This window comes from Alexandromys fortis, unplaced genomic scaffold (assembly GCF_014885135.2).
Source record: "Alexandromys fortis isolate MF-2015 unplaced genomic scaffold, M_Fortis_MF-2015_v1.1 scaffold_52, whole genome shotgun sequence".
In the NCBI taxonomy this organism is placed as follows: domain Eukaryota; kingdom Metazoa; phylum Chordata; class Mammalia; order Rodentia; family Cricetidae; genus Alexandromys; species Alexandromys fortis.
The window spans coordinates 3,307,100-3,323,853 of NW_026067929.1; the positions used below are offsets into that span (position 1 = coordinate 3,307,100).

The 16,754-nt window shown below is 42.2% G+C and overlaps 2 protein-coding genes across 5 annotated transcripts in view; both read right to left on the minus strand.

Annotated features, from left to right (window-relative positions):
- LOC126503279 (zinc finger protein 58-like) overlaps window positions 1-16,754 on the minus strand; it is a 151,352-nt gene that overhangs the window by 81,656 nt on the left and 52,942 nt on the right. Inside the window, exon 1 of one of the 3 annotated variants that reach the window (XM_050144847.1) lies at window positions 8,704-8,793. The exons of the other annotated variants lie outside the window; for them this stretch is intronic. The gene's annotated coding sequence lies outside the window, so the exon portion shown is untranslated. Of the gene's footprint in view, window positions 1-8,703; window positions 8,794-16,754 lie in introns of those variants that run through there. 3 annotated transcript variants of the gene reach the window in all.
- LOC126503281 (zinc finger protein 58-like) lies at window positions 3,100-15,404 on the minus strand. Of its 2 annotated transcripts, none has more exons than XM_050144854.1 (4): window positions 15,236-15,256; window positions 9,643-9,769; window positions 8,704-8,799; window positions 3,100-7,050 (listed from the first exon to the last, which is right to left on the minus strand). In XM_050144854.1, the coding sequence occupies exons 1-4, from the start codon at window positions 15,239-15,241 to the stop codon at window positions 5,882-5,884; spliced, it is 1,398 nt and encodes a 465-aa protein (XP_050000811.1). In that variant the 5' UTR covers window positions 15,242-15,256; the 3' UTR covers window positions 3,100-5,881. The 2 variants fall into 2 exon arrangements, with proteins under 2 accessions (XP_050000811.1, XP_050000812.1); XM_050144855.1 differs by having other exon boundaries at window positions 3,101-7,050; window positions 15,255-15,404.

Here is a 16,754-nt window from a genome sequence, read left to right on the forward strand (position 1 = left end):
AGACATTGGACAAATGAATGTAGGTCATCAAGGGATAGTCAAGGTAACCCTTTGCCATTGGGAAACTCCTTGTGGGGTCTCTCTCAGGCCCCCATGTCAAATTTGGTCCAGTCATTCCTATAACCATGGAGGAAACAGCTTCCCCGTGCAATTAAAGAACCTAGTGTCTATTATCAGAAACCATACTGCTCTCGATGATATAAAAGCTATAGAGGAGAGAAGAAATACTTAAGGAGAAATCATAAATCAAATATTTTTTCAGACTTCTATAAATAAAAAAAGACCAAAATTAAAGGTACAAACAAAAGATATTGTCGTTGAAGGTCTTATAGAACAGGCGCAGATGTCACGATAATTGCACCAGAATCTTGGCATCCAAATTGGCCTCTTTAGGAGGTAAATATTCAGTATTTAGTTAGCCCAAACCATAAATTATTTTTTTTGAACCAGCCGAGGAGACATGGGAAATATTGACACAACTCACATGGCTTTGTCGGGAGAGATTTTTTTAGTGAAACCTCATGAAATTCTGAGTTTACATCCTGGAAATTTTATGTGTTTATACTCCAAACAGCCTTTATACCAAAACATAAATTGAGGGTAAATTTATTAATATTCTGTTTCTTAGGTAACCAGGTGAATGACTTTAGTCATGTTCACATCTTTCTATGCCCTCTCTTCTTCCCATCTTCCTGCTCTGTATGCTAGCTCTGTCATGAAGGCCGAACTAGCATCTCTACCTCAGGCATCCTCCAAATTACAAAGAAGGAGCAGAACAACACTAGGATATCCTGACCCTGGTGACAGCCTGTCTGTGCAGCAGGTGCAAACTGTGGCCTGAGATTTTGGTCGCCATACCATGTAAAAATATGGGCCTATACAGATCATGAGACGGGTTGGATGCTTATGGCCAGAATGACAGAGAGGAAAATTAAAGCCATATGTGGCTAACATAGCAATGAATTTATGGGGACATGATTTGTTACAGCAAATCCAGAATACTCAGATTAACATTCCTCCAATTTCAGAAATAAAATATCAGCTAACATATGTTTCTGGAAAAAAATATTAGGAGGTATTATAAAGAAGAAACAACAACCACTCAGGTTGTACAAGAACAGGGCACAACAGCTGTTGATCTTTCAAAGGAATCAACAACCCTACCTTTAAAATGAATAAACCTGTATGGGTTAAGCAATGGCCTTTAAAAACAGAGAAACTGCAGACTTTCTCTGCACAGGAGCAGCTTGATGCATATTGAAGAATCAATCAGTTTTTGGAATTCTCCTGAGTTTATTATTAAAAAGAAATCTAGAAAATGGAGGATCTAAAAGCTATTAATAAGGTCTGGCATTCCTTTGCCTTTTCTATTGCCTAAAGGATGGCCTCTTATAGTTATTGATTTAAAAGATTGCTTTTCATTACACCTTTACAAGAAAAGAACAAAAAAATTGCCTTCATGGTGCCTACTTATAATAATTCTCAGCTTGCTAAGAGATATCAATAAAAAAAATTCTCCTACAGAAAGTGTTAAATAGCCCACCCTATGCCAATATTTTGTAAGTCAGTCATTGGAAATAACACATATGCAATTTTCTCAATCTATAGTTTACCATTATATTATCAATATTTTAATGGCTGACTGAGATTAGATACTTTAGAAGGAATGGTTGAAGAAGTAAAGAAAAATTTGCCTTGTTGGGCATTAAAAAATACAAAGAGGAGATTCTATTAATTATTTAGAATGTCAAATATGTCAGTATTGTTATTATTTGTAATCTGTATTGGAATCCATGTTGTAGAAGAGTGAAGGACATTCATTTTTGAATCATAATAGAAATTTGGAAGCCTAAAATAATTTTGGTTAAAAGCAGTAATATTTATTTTTTATTTGTTTAGAAGATTGGTAAGTCAAGAAGGTCTCCATTAAAATTAGAAGCATTTCAGTTTATATTTAAGAAATGACCAAAGGAAATCCAGAATCCCGAGTCATGGCTGAGTAGCAAGCATCATTGTTGTATTAGTTTATTTAGAATTTAATAATGTTAAACTTTGAGGTTTTGACATCTTAATATAACAATATCATAGTGGGAAGGAAATCTGGAACATGTTTTATTGTTTCATATATCCAAACCTTATTTTTAAGCCCCCCAAAATCATTTAATTAAACCTATATATGCTTATAAAACTTTACATCCTAAATTTTTTTTTATTTAATTCATCAAGAGACAAGCTCATAGTTTGTTGAGAGAAGTCAATGTAGAGTGAGTTTTCTTTAATCATTTGGTGAAGTCCTTATCTTCTGTTTATCTCAGTGTCTGTTCTAGTTCCTGGTAATGGGGGTGAATCCTGATAGACACTTCTCCCATGAAACTTCTTTTAAGAGTCAAGACTGACAGGGGAAGTAATGGATAAAAATTTTCTGCTAAATCCTTGTCTTGTGTTATTTCTGTGGAAGCTGAACAAGCGACTTATAATCCACTCTATCTACGCTGTCGTCTCTATTGTTCTGTGCCTTGCTTTTTGTCCCTTTCCCCGACCCTCATAGTGGAACAGAAATCAGGGCCATCTCTGAGCTCACCATGGATTCCACACGGCTAGAAGCAGCAGGGTTCCTCTCTCCTGCTCCATAAGCAGCACCAACCTTTTTGAGGTTGTACAAGTGGTTCTTAGGAACTCCATGTCTCATCCTCTTCACTCTGCTCATCCCCTGCAGTGAGGTCACTCCTGGTGGCCTTTTCAAGACCCCAAACCTAGTCCTATAGCCCCCGAATGGCTCCTTTTGTTGCTGGGTTCAAGCCATATAATCTCACTGGCACATTCACGCGCAATAAGATCCCAGTAGGGTCAGGACACCCTCCGTGTCAGAGATGCAACTGGAATGCACAGCAGGGGGACTCTCACCCATCTTTGCGCAAAACGCACCCGTAGCAAAACGAAAGCTCAATTTGGAATTTCCTGGACAGCTTCTTGTGATGTCACAAGCACACAGACTACATATCCCAAAATTCTGTGCAAGCATCTTCTCGAAAGCCTAGTATGTAGTATGTGATCCCCGAGTTCCCCCCACCTCCACCCCCGCCTCCATTCTTCTTGAATTTGTACCTGGCACCTGCTGTTTTCTTTACTTCAGTAGTGAGCCAACGTTAATGCACTCGACTGTAATGCAGACTTTGTTTTAATACCCAGTACTAGAAAAAAAAAATAATCCCGGTTCCTCTGAATTGAATCTCTGTGTGGGTCATACATGGAACAGACTCTGCAGCTTAAAAAATAGTTTTTGTGAGAACTTTGGAACCCAAATACTGAAGTATATGGTCAGGGGCACAGAGAGCATATAAAGCCCCGAAGAAAGTTAAACGTAACTCCATAACGTTTATTGACAAAGAACTCCCGTTGGCCATCGCAGGAGTTCCCACCCACCCTTAAGCCCTTAGTAAAACTCAGATGTTAACATATATAAGAAATTCAGCTTTAGTATGAGCCCTACCAGGATCTTACCAGTATCCACCTGGTTTTTTCACAAACTCAGGTACATATACGCTGCTGTGAGCTCATGCTTGCCGCCCCTGCTCCCATCCCAACCGGAGGGACACAGCTCCTGGCTCAAACTGGTGTGTGTAATGACAGCTCACCCGTCATCCACTGTTGGAATTCCGTCTGCAGGTTTGGTCTGTTGTATGTTCACTTTCCGTTCCTTCTCTAATACTGAAATTCTCACGTGAGAGAATTTTGAAAGTCAGGGCATCTGCCTCGAATTTACCTCAGCTTCTCAAAATCAGGACACAGAAATGATTTATAAAATACAAAGATATTAGAAGTATCAAATAATCTTATTGAAATTTGCCAACCAAATACCTTTCTATACACAATAACTTCTCCTCTGGCAGCTTCGGAGAGTTCCACGTTCATCTCTTCCTAGGAAAAGAAATCCGTTCTCTATGTCCCTTCGACTCTAACTGATGCCAGTATGCACTCAGTTATCCCAGATACTTCTAGGCATGAGGTCACAAGGCTTTGCTGAACCTCTTAAAGTCTCTGGTTATCCTTCTGAAACCTCAGTCATCCATTAGACTGAGCAGCCAGGGATGCCAGGCCCAACTCACAGTGGCTGTGGGGTGTGGGACCCCTTTTGCTATGCTGGAGGGCTCCTTAGTGGTGTGGCTCTCCAGTTAGAGAAGCCACACTGGTCCCCAGTGTCAGCTCTTTCTAGTAGGTCCCCAAGTCGTCTTCCTCTAACTGTGGGAGGATATTCCCTCTGCCCTTGAGATTCCTTTGCCCTATGACTGTGATCTGCTGGGCTTTCTGCCCCAACGAGCCTGACAACTACTCTTGCTTATGTTTCTGCCTTCACACTATAGAAAACAATTGTCTTCTGTGTGTGGGCAACATCACAAATGGATTTCCCTGTAGAGGCTCCAGAACAGACGCAGTATAGCCAGGATGGCCCGACAAGGCCTAAGTTCCTTCATGAACCACGTCTTTTAGTGCCTTTCAACTCTTTGACTTTTATGAAGGGCAGATACTGGACCCGTAGAATTATTTATCTTGAGGCAGCCCATCGTTTGACCAAGCTTAACACCCTGCAGGGCCTGGTTACTCAAGCAGACATAGCAGGAGAGACAGAAGCAGCAGACAGTCTTACATTCTTGTGATGTCACGGGGTGAACATGTAAATTGCTCAGGTAGGGCCTGTGGCCTATACAAGGGGATGGTGCTGCTCGAGCCTGGGGCGCTGCCATCTAAGAGTATTGTAAAAGGAGTGCCTCTGGCACTAAGATTCTATTCCCCACACCAGGAGTTCTTAAAGTATAATTATACTTGGTTTTTAATTGTATGTCATATTAAACAAACTATGTTTAAACTTGTTTCGAGGTACATGCTTTGGAATATACAGTAGCATAAGCAGAAGGCTATAGAATGAGAGACATAAATTAGCCTCTTCTTCCAATCTCTTATCTGTAAATAAATTTCATCTGGACTTAGCATGACTAGAAACACAATTCTGGGCACATTACAGACATCTATTCATTCAGAAGGTGAGTTCCTATTATCTTCAAGGTTTTAATTGCCCTTAACAGTTTACAGTAACTTAGTAAACTCAAGACTGAGATGACTTTTCGGGTCTGTATCAACAGCAAAGTAAGATCTGCACCTACAATGTCTCATACTTGATGATCCCATAGCCAGTAACCAAACGCATCCTTTCTGCTGAGTGAGTGCAATTGACTCGGGTCCTTATTTCAATATGGGACAAGGTTTCTATGACATGACAGTTGGAGTCATGAGAAATGGTGTTAGGAACTTAAAGAAAATAAGGAATTCTTTATCCTAGAATCAAATATGATTGATAATGTGTTCTGTTAGCATTTCCTGGGAAGACAAACGGAAATGCCCATTCAGCCCAGATCGGCACCAATGTAGACCATCTCACCAGACTCCAACTTAGTGAGAAATATGAGTCTATGGAGATTCTTACACACCCCGGGGAGACGTTATTACAGGAGCTTGTGTGACCCCCCACCTCCCCGGGAAACATACCAGTAACTCTGCCACGGCCCAGATCTCAGATTTAGGGCACCTGACAGACAAAGTTATGACATGGTAACAGTTTCATGGAACATTTATAGATACAGAGAAAGAAACTCATCAAGGCAAGTTTCAAACACACTGCTTGAACAAGCTGGTATGGAGATGACAGCAAAGGGAAGTCTGTACTGTCGTCTGATGACATGCTTAACATTTGTGCTCCTGGAAATTAGATGCTCATGTCGATATTCAAAATGATTAACCTAATATTCTCCACTATGGATTCGTTAGAGTTGGATAAGATCTGAATGATTAGCAAAGATGTTATCACACCCCATGCACTCACAGAGTTTTATTCAGAATAAGTCACTTGATGTGTCTTAAGGTCTGAAGAAGTAAATTTTTTAAGACATTTGTAGGATTTCTCTCCCGTATGAACTATCATGTGTCGAGTAAGGCTATAAAGATTAACAAAGGCCTTGCCACACTGCACACACTTGTAGGGGTTGTCTGCAGTGTGAATTGCTTGATGTCGTCCAAGGCATGAAGATGAGGAGAAACATTTGCCACACTCTTCACACCGGTAGGATTTCTCTCTAGTATGAACTCTCTTGTGTCTCCTAAGAGCTGAGTGATAACGAAAGGCTTTGTGACATTCTTCACACTGGTAGGGTTTCTCTCCAGTGTGAATTGTTTGATGTTCCTGAAGGCTTGCAGAACAGGAAAACCTTTTGCCACACTCTACACACTTATAGGGATTATCTTCAGAATGGAATGTTTGATGTCGTCTAAGGGAAGAAGATGAGCAAAAACATCTGCCACACACTTCACACTTGTAGGGATTGTCTTCAGAGTGAATTGTTTGATGTCGTCTAAGGCATGAAGGTGAGGAAAAACCTTTGCCACACTCTTTACACTTGTAGGGTTTCTCTCCAGTGTGAACTGTCTTATGTATCCTAAGAGCAGAGTGGTAACGAAAGACTTTGTGACATTCTTCACACTTGTAGGGTTCCTCTGCAGTGTGAATTGTTTGATATTCCCGAAAGCGTGCAGAACTGGAAAATCTTTTGCTACATTCTTCATTCTTGTAGGGATTTTCTCCACAATGAGTTCTTTGATGTTGCTTAAGGAATGAGGGATAGCAAAAGCATTTGCCACATTCATCACACTTGTAGGGTTTCTCTCCAGAATGAATTCTCTGATGCTGTTTCAGCATTGAAGGATAGTAAAAGGATTTGCCACAGTCTCCACACTTGTAGGTTTTTTCATCAGTATGATTTTTCTGGTGTATAAAAAGTGATGAGCGAGTATTGAAGGCCTTGTGACATTCTTTACACGTGTAGGGTTTTTCTCCAGTGTGAAGTCTCTGGTGCATGGAAAGGGTTTTATGAGAACTAAGGGCCTTACCACATTCTTCACATTTGTAGGGTTTCTCCCCTGTATGAATTCTCTGGCGCTGAATAAGGAGTGATTTACAATCAATGGCCTTGCTGTAATTGTTACAATCATTGGGTATTGTTCCTGTTGAGCAAAAGTTGAGATTTGAACAAAAGCTAGGAAATATTCTTCATATTTAAATGACTTATATTTAAATTAGAGATATCTACATTTACATATTGAAGCATCAACGAGAAACTATAGTGTATTTTAACACTTACCAACACTGAGCATAATTCACAAAACAGAGTAGGTGGAACAGTCTATACTACTGAAGTAAGAGAACAAGCAAACAGGGCATAGACATATGCCATATTATTCAAAGTTAAATAGCTACATACGTTGTAAGGGTATTTTACTAACAGAAATAAGCCCATTAAACAATATAGATGTTAAATGCCTAAACATCCATGAAATTATAAGGTAGCCAGGCCTGGAAAAGAAAAAGCTAACTGTGATTGTGTGAGACTGGATCAACATCAAAACATATAATTGTTTTTTATTGTAAGTATAGAGTGTTATTTTGGAAGATACAAAAGATATATTGCATACTTGTAGGCTGTCCACAACAAGATTAAATAATATAGCCTAAAGATTTATGACAATATTTTATGTTTTATTATTGACGTCTAGAAAATAAACACCTGAAAGATATCAACAGAAAACTTCAGGTTCACTGGTGAAGAACAGAAATTTGTTGAGGATTTTGTCAATGAACAGGTAATAAAATTACCTATTTCTTTGTTTCTTTGGCTTTTCTCTGTGTAACCCTGGCTATCATGGAAATTGTTATGTAGATGAGGCTAGCCTTGAACTCAGAGATCCACCTGGCTCTGCCTCCCACGTGCTGGGATTAATGGAGAGGGACACCAGGTCTGGTAACAAAATTACCTCTTTTTAAGATCCATCCATTTATAAGACTAAATAACCACATAGCACTGAGTGGAGAGAGACAATGAACAAGGCATAAAAAGGGAAATCCTTGCTTCCCTGGGAAAAGAAAGTTCACAACCAGAGCACTAGATATTTTTATCTTACACTGTCCTGATGTGTTTGATCAATGTGCTTCATCCTCCTACCAAAATCCATAGGGTACAGAAAACAAATAATTAGACGCAACGCACACTTCTAAGTAACAAAACAGCGTAGCAGATTAAAGTAAAAAAAAAAAACCAAAACTGCAAACCCACAAAATTCTGAAAGCTTATTGATGAGCTACTAAACCCATTCTTCTAGTTGCAGACAGTTTTATTCTTTGAATATATATCCACATGGCATGCATTTTAAATCCTTACTGTTGATGATGTAACAGGAAAAACTTTAGAAAACTCTCATCACTCACAAAGAATTCTGAAGAGATACCACTCATTAAAATGGGTGTAAGTGATCCAAAAGAAACTTCTGTGTGAACCTACTGGATTACAACGGCTCCTCCACACCTCAGACTATAGAACAGTGTACAGGCGTTCAGGCATTTTTAACGTTACAGTGTAGACCCAACACCAACAGAAACAAAAAACTATGAAAGTCTCTGGAAATACATAGCTCACCACTGGGGAGATACAAAGCTTAAAACCTCATAAACGTCTGAGAGATGTCCTTTGACAACAAAATCAAGGTGAGACCAAAAGAATTATCTCCACAACAACATAGGTTTCAATGCACATGAGAAAGCCTGCCTTTTTGTTGAAATATTTAGACCTCAATGCTGCCCCTGACCCCCTCTTCCCTACCCACCTGAATGTATGGGGGCTGCTGCTTGTATCTTTACATCCCAAGGCCCTTGTCTTTGCTCCAGAAATGTCACCAGGAATGGCTTAGAACCGGCAAGACCTGTGTGCATGAAAAGGGGACAAGATTAAGTGTTCTTCTACTGGGAACTGACATGGCCCTTCCAGTACACTGTTTATAAGAAAAGAGATGATGAAAGAAATTACCGCAGACTGTCAGCTCCTTACATGTTTCCTCCCAGGACCACTACAGCACATGAAGGAATGTACAATGTCCAGATTCTGAGTCTCATTGTAAGAGAAAACCATTAAATCTGAGTTGTGAAACAACTTTCATTAAGAAGTGTGTTCCATGCTTCACACCACTGAATTTCTAACAGTCCCACCAGAGTGACTGCTGGATGAAATACACATTCAATGCTAACAGTTCAAATAGTGGAATGCAGTGGCATTTCATTTTTATTTTAATAAATAAAGCTTGCTGAAGATCAGAAAAGTAAGACAGCCACACTGGCCAGCCTTATAGACGAGGCAGCAATGACACACACCGTTAATCCCAGTAGCCACACTAGATTGTCATAGAAACCAGGAAGTAGTGGTGCATGCCCTTAATCCCAGAACGAGAGAGCATTATAAAACAGAGAGACAGCTCTTGGTCTCATTCTGAGGTTTCCTGGAGGCAGGATCACCATTTTCAGACTGACATCAAGGTAAGAGCCAGTGGCTGGCTGCTTTGCTTTTCTAGTCTTCAGGCAAGTTTTATTTATTAAAATACAAATGAAATGCCTCTACAGTAAAATGCTTTTAGCTATGGAGCAACCTCGTAATTTTTCTGAAATCGAAGGATGTGAAAATCACTGTTGAAATGCTCCCATGAGATACCATACAAAGTGAATAAGTTACACATTGAGGTGAAATAAAAAGTCACTATAGATGAGATCCTCACCCAGGAATTCAAGGTGGCTGTAATTCTCCAACATCACATCCCTGTACAGATTCCACTGAGGAGGCTGCAGGCATTCCCACTCTTCTGGAGAGAAATCAATGGCCACATCCCAGAAAGACAGCATTTCCTGAAATACAGACAAATAAATGATATCACACTTTAAATTAATTAAAATCATTAATTATAATATAAATATCAAGAGTCATTGGGATGGATACTTCTCTTGTCAACTTGACATGGGCCATTTGAGAAGAGAGAAACAATAGAGAAAATGCCTCCTTAAGACTGTCCTGTAGTCAAGTTTCGGGGGCATTTTCTTAACTAGTGATTGATGAGACAGCACAGCCCACTATGGGTGCTGCCCACCCTGAGCAGGCAGTCCTTTATGGTACAGGGGAGCAGGCATGGCAAGTCAGTAAGCAGTGTTCTTCTGTGGCCTCTGCTCCAGTACTTGCCTCAGGTTCCTGCCTTGACTGTCCTCAGAGATGGACTCTGACCTGAAGTTGGAGTCTAAAATAAACCTTGTAAATGGGCATTTCCTGTCCCAACCGCCCAGTCTACAGAACCAACTCAGAGGCTGAATATGAATTATAAGTGATCAGTCGACAGCTCAGGCTTATTACTAACTAGCGCTCACATTTTAATTTAACCCATATTCCATATTTACCTTTTGCCACATGGCGGTACCTTTAGCAGCATGACACATCCATCTCCTGCTCCCTCTGCGTCACTGGCGGCTCCTCAGCCTCCGCCCTTCTCCTTCCCATCCTCCTTATTTTGGTCATCCTGCCTATACTTTCCTCCTGACTACTAGCCATTCAATACTTTATTATACCAATTCAAGTGACAAATCTTTACAGTGTACAAAAGTATTATCCCACAGCAAGACCCTTTCTTATCCAAGATGTCTTTCATCATGGTCTTTATGACAACAACAGAAACCCTATCACGTGTCTGCAGATTTGTCCCAGGATGAAAGGGAGCTAGAAATGTCTTTTACATAGGTAGTAATATTCCTCAGACATGTCTAAAGTGGTCACATGATCTCACACTAACCATCAAAAGGAAAGACAAGGAAAAAGATCGTATAAGCTCAGTTGGACATGATGATTTAAGACAGATGAAATATAAAATGAATGCACCCACAGCACATGCATGTAATGCCATGTGCTGTTACACACACCACACACATATGTATTCCTCACAGGAGGAAGTCACGGTGAGGGAGAAGGGATTTCTCAACAGCTCATGCGCACAATCATGACAGTGACGTGGAATGAAAATACAGAGTCTGCTGCAGCAGCTCTGGCTGTGCTGTGGGCTCAGGATTTCTACAGAGTTCAGTAATGATGCAGATGACAGGGACATGGGACATGAGAAGGAGCAGGCAAAAGGTAGAATAATAAGAAAGACCTCCCGGACTAAATACCATCTAAGTTGAACTTTGTTTTCTAAACTGCAAGAGAAGGACCAACAACTGAGAATTTAAAATAGAATACACGCCACTGGATCTTCTCATCGTTTTCCCTTTCTACCTTTTCTCTGACAGGTACAGATGAAGGGGGTTTGTGGTATTCATAAAGCAAGTTTTTGCACATATGACACCTGAGCATCAGTGTGCATAGCTGAGAAATACAACAACTGAACAACTGATGCTATTTTCACATTTCAAATTTTCTAAATTAAGAATTTATGTTGTTAATATCTTATTGAGTAAAGTCCCAGAATGACCTATAAAAATAGTCATCCTTTATTTTACCTTTTTACTGATGCACTAAAATTATCAGCAATATGTGCATCGATGTGTTATTGTTTAGTAAATTCATAGGTAGGATTTGGATTGTTTTTCTCAGTTACGGTATGGTCACCTCCTCAAACGCAATCTTCAACACTCCTGAAAAGTGCACTACATAACGCTCACACACACCCGTAGTCAGGGCAACAGTACCTGGGGCTTCTGCTATCTCACTGTTCCACAGCACCCACTTTCTTAGAAAGTCCCCAAGCCTTGGTTTATTGATGAACAACTAATCAGTCTCCAACTTCTGTGAGATACAGTTTTTTTTATAGTTAATATACCGATGAGATCATATATTATTTGGGCTTGTCTGCCTGAAAATAATTTCTAGTGTCACCAACATTGTCACAGTTGACAAGACTTTATTTTCCCTGAAAATTATTGAATTAAACTATATAAGTGCACCATTTTCCCTTCTGCCTCCTCACTGCAACTTCTCTCATGTCCCCCAACAGTCCATCTTGAATATACGAAGTATTCTTCTCTAATTATTATTGTTACACAGAGCGCACGCGCATACACACACACACAAACACACACACATACATACACACGCATGCACATAGCTATATCAATATGAATGGCCAATTCTGTTCAGTGTTGCCTGTGCGCATGTTTTGAGAACAGATCACTTGTTACTGGATGAATAGAGAGTGGGCTCATCGCTGTGGGAGACTAATTCTCCTCTCTTAGTGATTCTTATGTGCCTATACTTCTTTGTTAGCCAGCAGATTGTGCCCTGCATAGGATTGAGAGCCAATGCCACTGTTCAGGGCTTGTTCAAGCAATCATATTGTTGAGGTGTCATGGGTGCAGCTTCCCTTCCCTTTCTGGAAGGCACAACCTCACAACAGAGTTCCAGAGCTCCTGACTCTCATAATCAATATGACCCTTCTCCAGAGATATTCCCTGAGCCTTCTACACAGGAACTGTGGTGTGGTGTATCTACTGGGTCAGGGCATCACAAGACAATAGTTCTCTGGATTTGAATGTTTTAGTTTTCCATAATGCTCTCTGTGCTGCACTGAGCAGTGTCTTTAACAGGCAATGACAGCTACACTTCGGTGTAGGTCTAGGGAAAGGCATCTGGAATGCAGTTAGCAACTGTGATGCTTTAGTGGCTCCAGTATGCTCTCCTCTGTAACTTAAGAACTAAGAAGTCATCAGAGACAACTGCTGCTAATGCTGAGATGTGGGAGACACTGGGGCACCGTTAGGGATTTAAGGTCATACTGCTCATGGGGGTGGTTCACGGGCTTAACAGCTAAGCAGGACTAAAGCTCACCCTTACGCAGGAGACCTTGGGGTCAGGCCCAGCTCCAATCCTCGGTGTCTTGTGACACATTCCTACCAGGGGAGGAAATCACGGATGCCACCCTTTCTAACTGTATGATAACCAAGAGCAAGGGATCGCCACGGGGAGTGGAAAGAGCCCAGAGCAGAGTGCAGATGCAAGCATGTTTCTGTGAGAGAAATAAAGCAGGTCCTCAAGGGAGAACTAACTGCAAGGACCACTCCCTAAGTCACCCAGGCCTGGCTCCCCCTATTCCACCTGAGAGGCTTATCGGCTGTCGTGAAGCCAATCTATGAGATGCTGCAGGTGAAGGGCAGTGTGTCTGGAAACATGATAGCATTTAAGAAGAATCTTAGCCAGCACAATTAATGGCAACCGTTTCAAGGGAATTTCAGCCTGGTCAAAATGAACTTTCTATAGGGAAGAAATGCAAATGTCTCACCTGCGTTGGGCAAACTGTCATTCATTAACATTGCTACATATTCGCACTATTATTGGGAGGTTGATATACTCCACATGAGTGGAGGCTCCTCTTAGATGCTAGCCTAGAACAACAGAATGGACAGGGTAGAAATAATAAGAACTCTTTCATCTCTTGTCGGTGTCCCTCAGAGATATCTTTTCAGAGAGTCAGACAAGACTGAAGACTAGCAGAGTGGTGGGAAGTCAAAGCCAGATGCACAGACAAGACTGGATTCCTGGTCAGGATCCTAACAGTAGTGAACCGCCAATCAAAACAACCTAACTACTGATTACATGCCACACGGCTTGAAATACACACTACATCCATCATGAAGGAGCAGCACCTGGGCCTTTGTCTCAGTTCTATGCCGTAAGCGAGGAATGAAAGAGCCATTCACTTTTGCTTTAAGCCCCCACATCTTGCAATTTCATGACCCAGAAAGTGGAATAAACCATGAAAAAATATGGGAGGCCAAATGTAGTATCTGCTTTGGAAACACTAATTGCAATAATTATCATTTTAATTTCAAAAGACTATCACTTTGCATTTTACATTAGATGTCTAGACATATTTGTGGATTTTAATAGTTCATACATTGTTTCTGGGTCTTCTTAAAGCAACACTGTGTGGAGTACATCCAATACAGATTTGGGCCATGCACTCTCATAGACCTGACTTAATTTCATATAGAGACAGCAGAATGGAGAGAACAACAGAATGCAGATATTGAAGGAGGTGGCCATGCAACCACATGCACCTTTCAACTCAAAATATGTCGCTGCATTGGATAACGACTATGGAGGACACCATGGCAGACTCTCCTATACCCAGAGTTGACAACGTGATGAAAATCTGTGCTGATCAGGTTTCTTCCTTGCATGTGTTTGATGCCTGTTCAGATCTTTTGCAAGGTCTCTCCATGGCCTCAGACATAATCATTCAGATCAATCGGCAAGAACTGAATGTCATCACCCAGCACCTCCGCTCCAGGGTTTTCCAGAGATGACATGTCTGTAGCGAGCAGCATGGAGCCACACCTGATAATCAGCTCCTAATATTGGCTGGGGCCTGATCACGCAATGATCATCAGCTGCCTGCATATGAGTGGACCTACGGGCAGTGCCCACCTAGCAATCCGGGATTGACAGCCCATGCCTACTTAAGGGCTTTTCACCTGTTCCTAGGGACCCTGCTTCTGGACCAGCTCAACAAGCTCAAGGCCACATCAAGACGTGCTGACACAACCATTGTGGGCCAAGCAGACATCCTGTCGTTTTTACAGTTAGTCCACCCTCCATCCATTAGGGATGGAGGACCTTTCAAGGCTTTAAGGGAACCCAGACCTCAAGGTGAGACCTGGAGTCAGCTTCTGCAGTTCTTTCTTCCTGCAGAGGGTCCTCTGTGTGCGGACTGTATGTATGTTCTCTCCACCCTAGTCACAGCTTTCTATAGCAGCTGGTCCTGGCAGATGTGTCTGCTGTGTTCCAAATTTCCCAACTGAGACTTTTGTTTTGCCTCAGATTTTTCCTCTTTTAATTCTTTAACTGGCAGACAAAAAGAACACAATCAAGGCCTCAAGACCAGTACCCTAGGCCAGTTAAAGAGGGCAGGAAGGACCAGAAATCCGTTTGCTCTGCAGATACTGAGAAATCTGACAGCATCCCCCTTGGAATGGGTCAGAAGTGAAGCAGGCTTCCCCACCAAAGCTGCTCAGTGAAGTGAGCTCCCAGCTCCCCCTCAGGAGCAGGCAGTCAGCTGACCATCCTTAGCTTGATCCTGGACCCAGCACTATCACCTACTCCGCGCAGCTCTCCTGTCCCAGAAGCCCAAGGAGGACTGGGGCTGCACGCGGCGCTCAGGGAACAGTCCCTATCGCCCTCACCCCAGCCCTGACCTGCAATCTCATGTGACCCAGCCAGTTGAGCGCAGCACCTCCAAGGCAGCTTCTCCCGCCCTCTCACCCAGCCCAGGTCAGCTCCCTCCAAGACGGACCCACACTCCGCAGTGTGCCTAAGGCAGCGCTGCACCCTGGACCAACCTTCATGACAGAGACGCACCTGGAAACCACAATAGGACCGGACTGTCGCCCAACTTTGGGGAAGACGCACTTGTAAGAGACCAAAAGCCGGAAAGGGGTTTCCTGGACTGCTCCCAGTGTTGTTACAGCGCTGCAAACTACATTTCCCAGAAGTCTGTGCGAAAGAATCCCCGGAACCCAGGCTGGGAGAGTTCTATGGTCTTGGACGTGTGTCTGGCTGCCTGCAGCAGAGAGTGGGAGGAAGAAGCACAGAGAGCAGGACCGCTATGTGCAGTGACGCTGTGTTCATCTCCAGATCCTCAACACGAGATTGTGAATGTGAGTCGAGTCTTTGGACAGAAATATTCGCCTTGTGAGTTTTCTGGTCCATATATTGTGATTTTAATCTTACTAGAGCGTTTAAATATCACGTTGACTCAGTTTTACTTTAAAATAACGAAGCAATACACTATTGTGAGACTGAGAAAGTATCTTTTAAAGATGATTCTGAAGCCAGCCGTGGTATGTCTGACCGTGCTCCTAGCTGCCCAGCGGTTACAGGACAAATGGACCTGGGAAGAAGGCTGGACTGAAAAATTCAAAGAGACCTTGTATCTAAGTAAAAAGGAGATGGCAACGCAAAACAAAACGAAACAAACACGGGTTGAAGCAGTTGAGTATAATGTAGACTTTGACTTAATATGCAGCCCCACAAATAAACAAATAAGTAACCCTCATTCCTCTGTACTGACACTCTGTGTGAGCCTCACGTGGATCTGCCTCCACAGTTGTAAAACAGTGTTGTGTGAACATTGCTCTCTCTCTAGTGTAGAGGACTGGTGAGGGAGACAGCCGGTATAACCACTGAACAAAGTTAAACGTCTGACTCTCTGACAATTACTTGCAAAGATCTCTCATAATCCATCCCAGGAATTTGCCGCCTGTCCTTCTGTCCCTTGAAAATTTCAACTAATAATCTGTGTAAGCAATTTCGTTTTTGTGAGAGCGCTACTAGAATTTTCCCACGGTCTCCACGGTTGTTCACAAAGTCAGATCAATATTCACTGTCCCGTGTGCTAGGAGCTCGTGCTCACCTTCCAAGGGAAGGGACCCTGGTCCCAGATCACTTGGAACTGAAACACAGACAAGCCCCAGTCTAGAATTTTCTATGTTTCTGCCATGGGTACATGCTTCAGTTCCAATTCCACTTAGCTGTCACCGGCGTGTTCCATGAAGTGTGACCCCACAGGGACTGTTAGGAGGGACACCGAACATCTGAGCACTGACATGGTGGAGCGGTTCTCTTGGCCGTTGACCTGCACATCCGACCTGAGTGTCTAAAACTCTAGGACGAGGTGGGCAGTGCTGCCATGTTCCACTTCCATCTTGGGACAGTGTCCAGCCCCACAGCACGTTTTCCTTCTTTTGGGGGCTGAGCATGGAGACACTTTCCTAGAAGTATAGTTCCGAGCACCAAGCCGCTACAATGGGCCTCCGCCTTTCAAATGAAATTCCACTTCCGCAAGACAGAGCCGTCCAT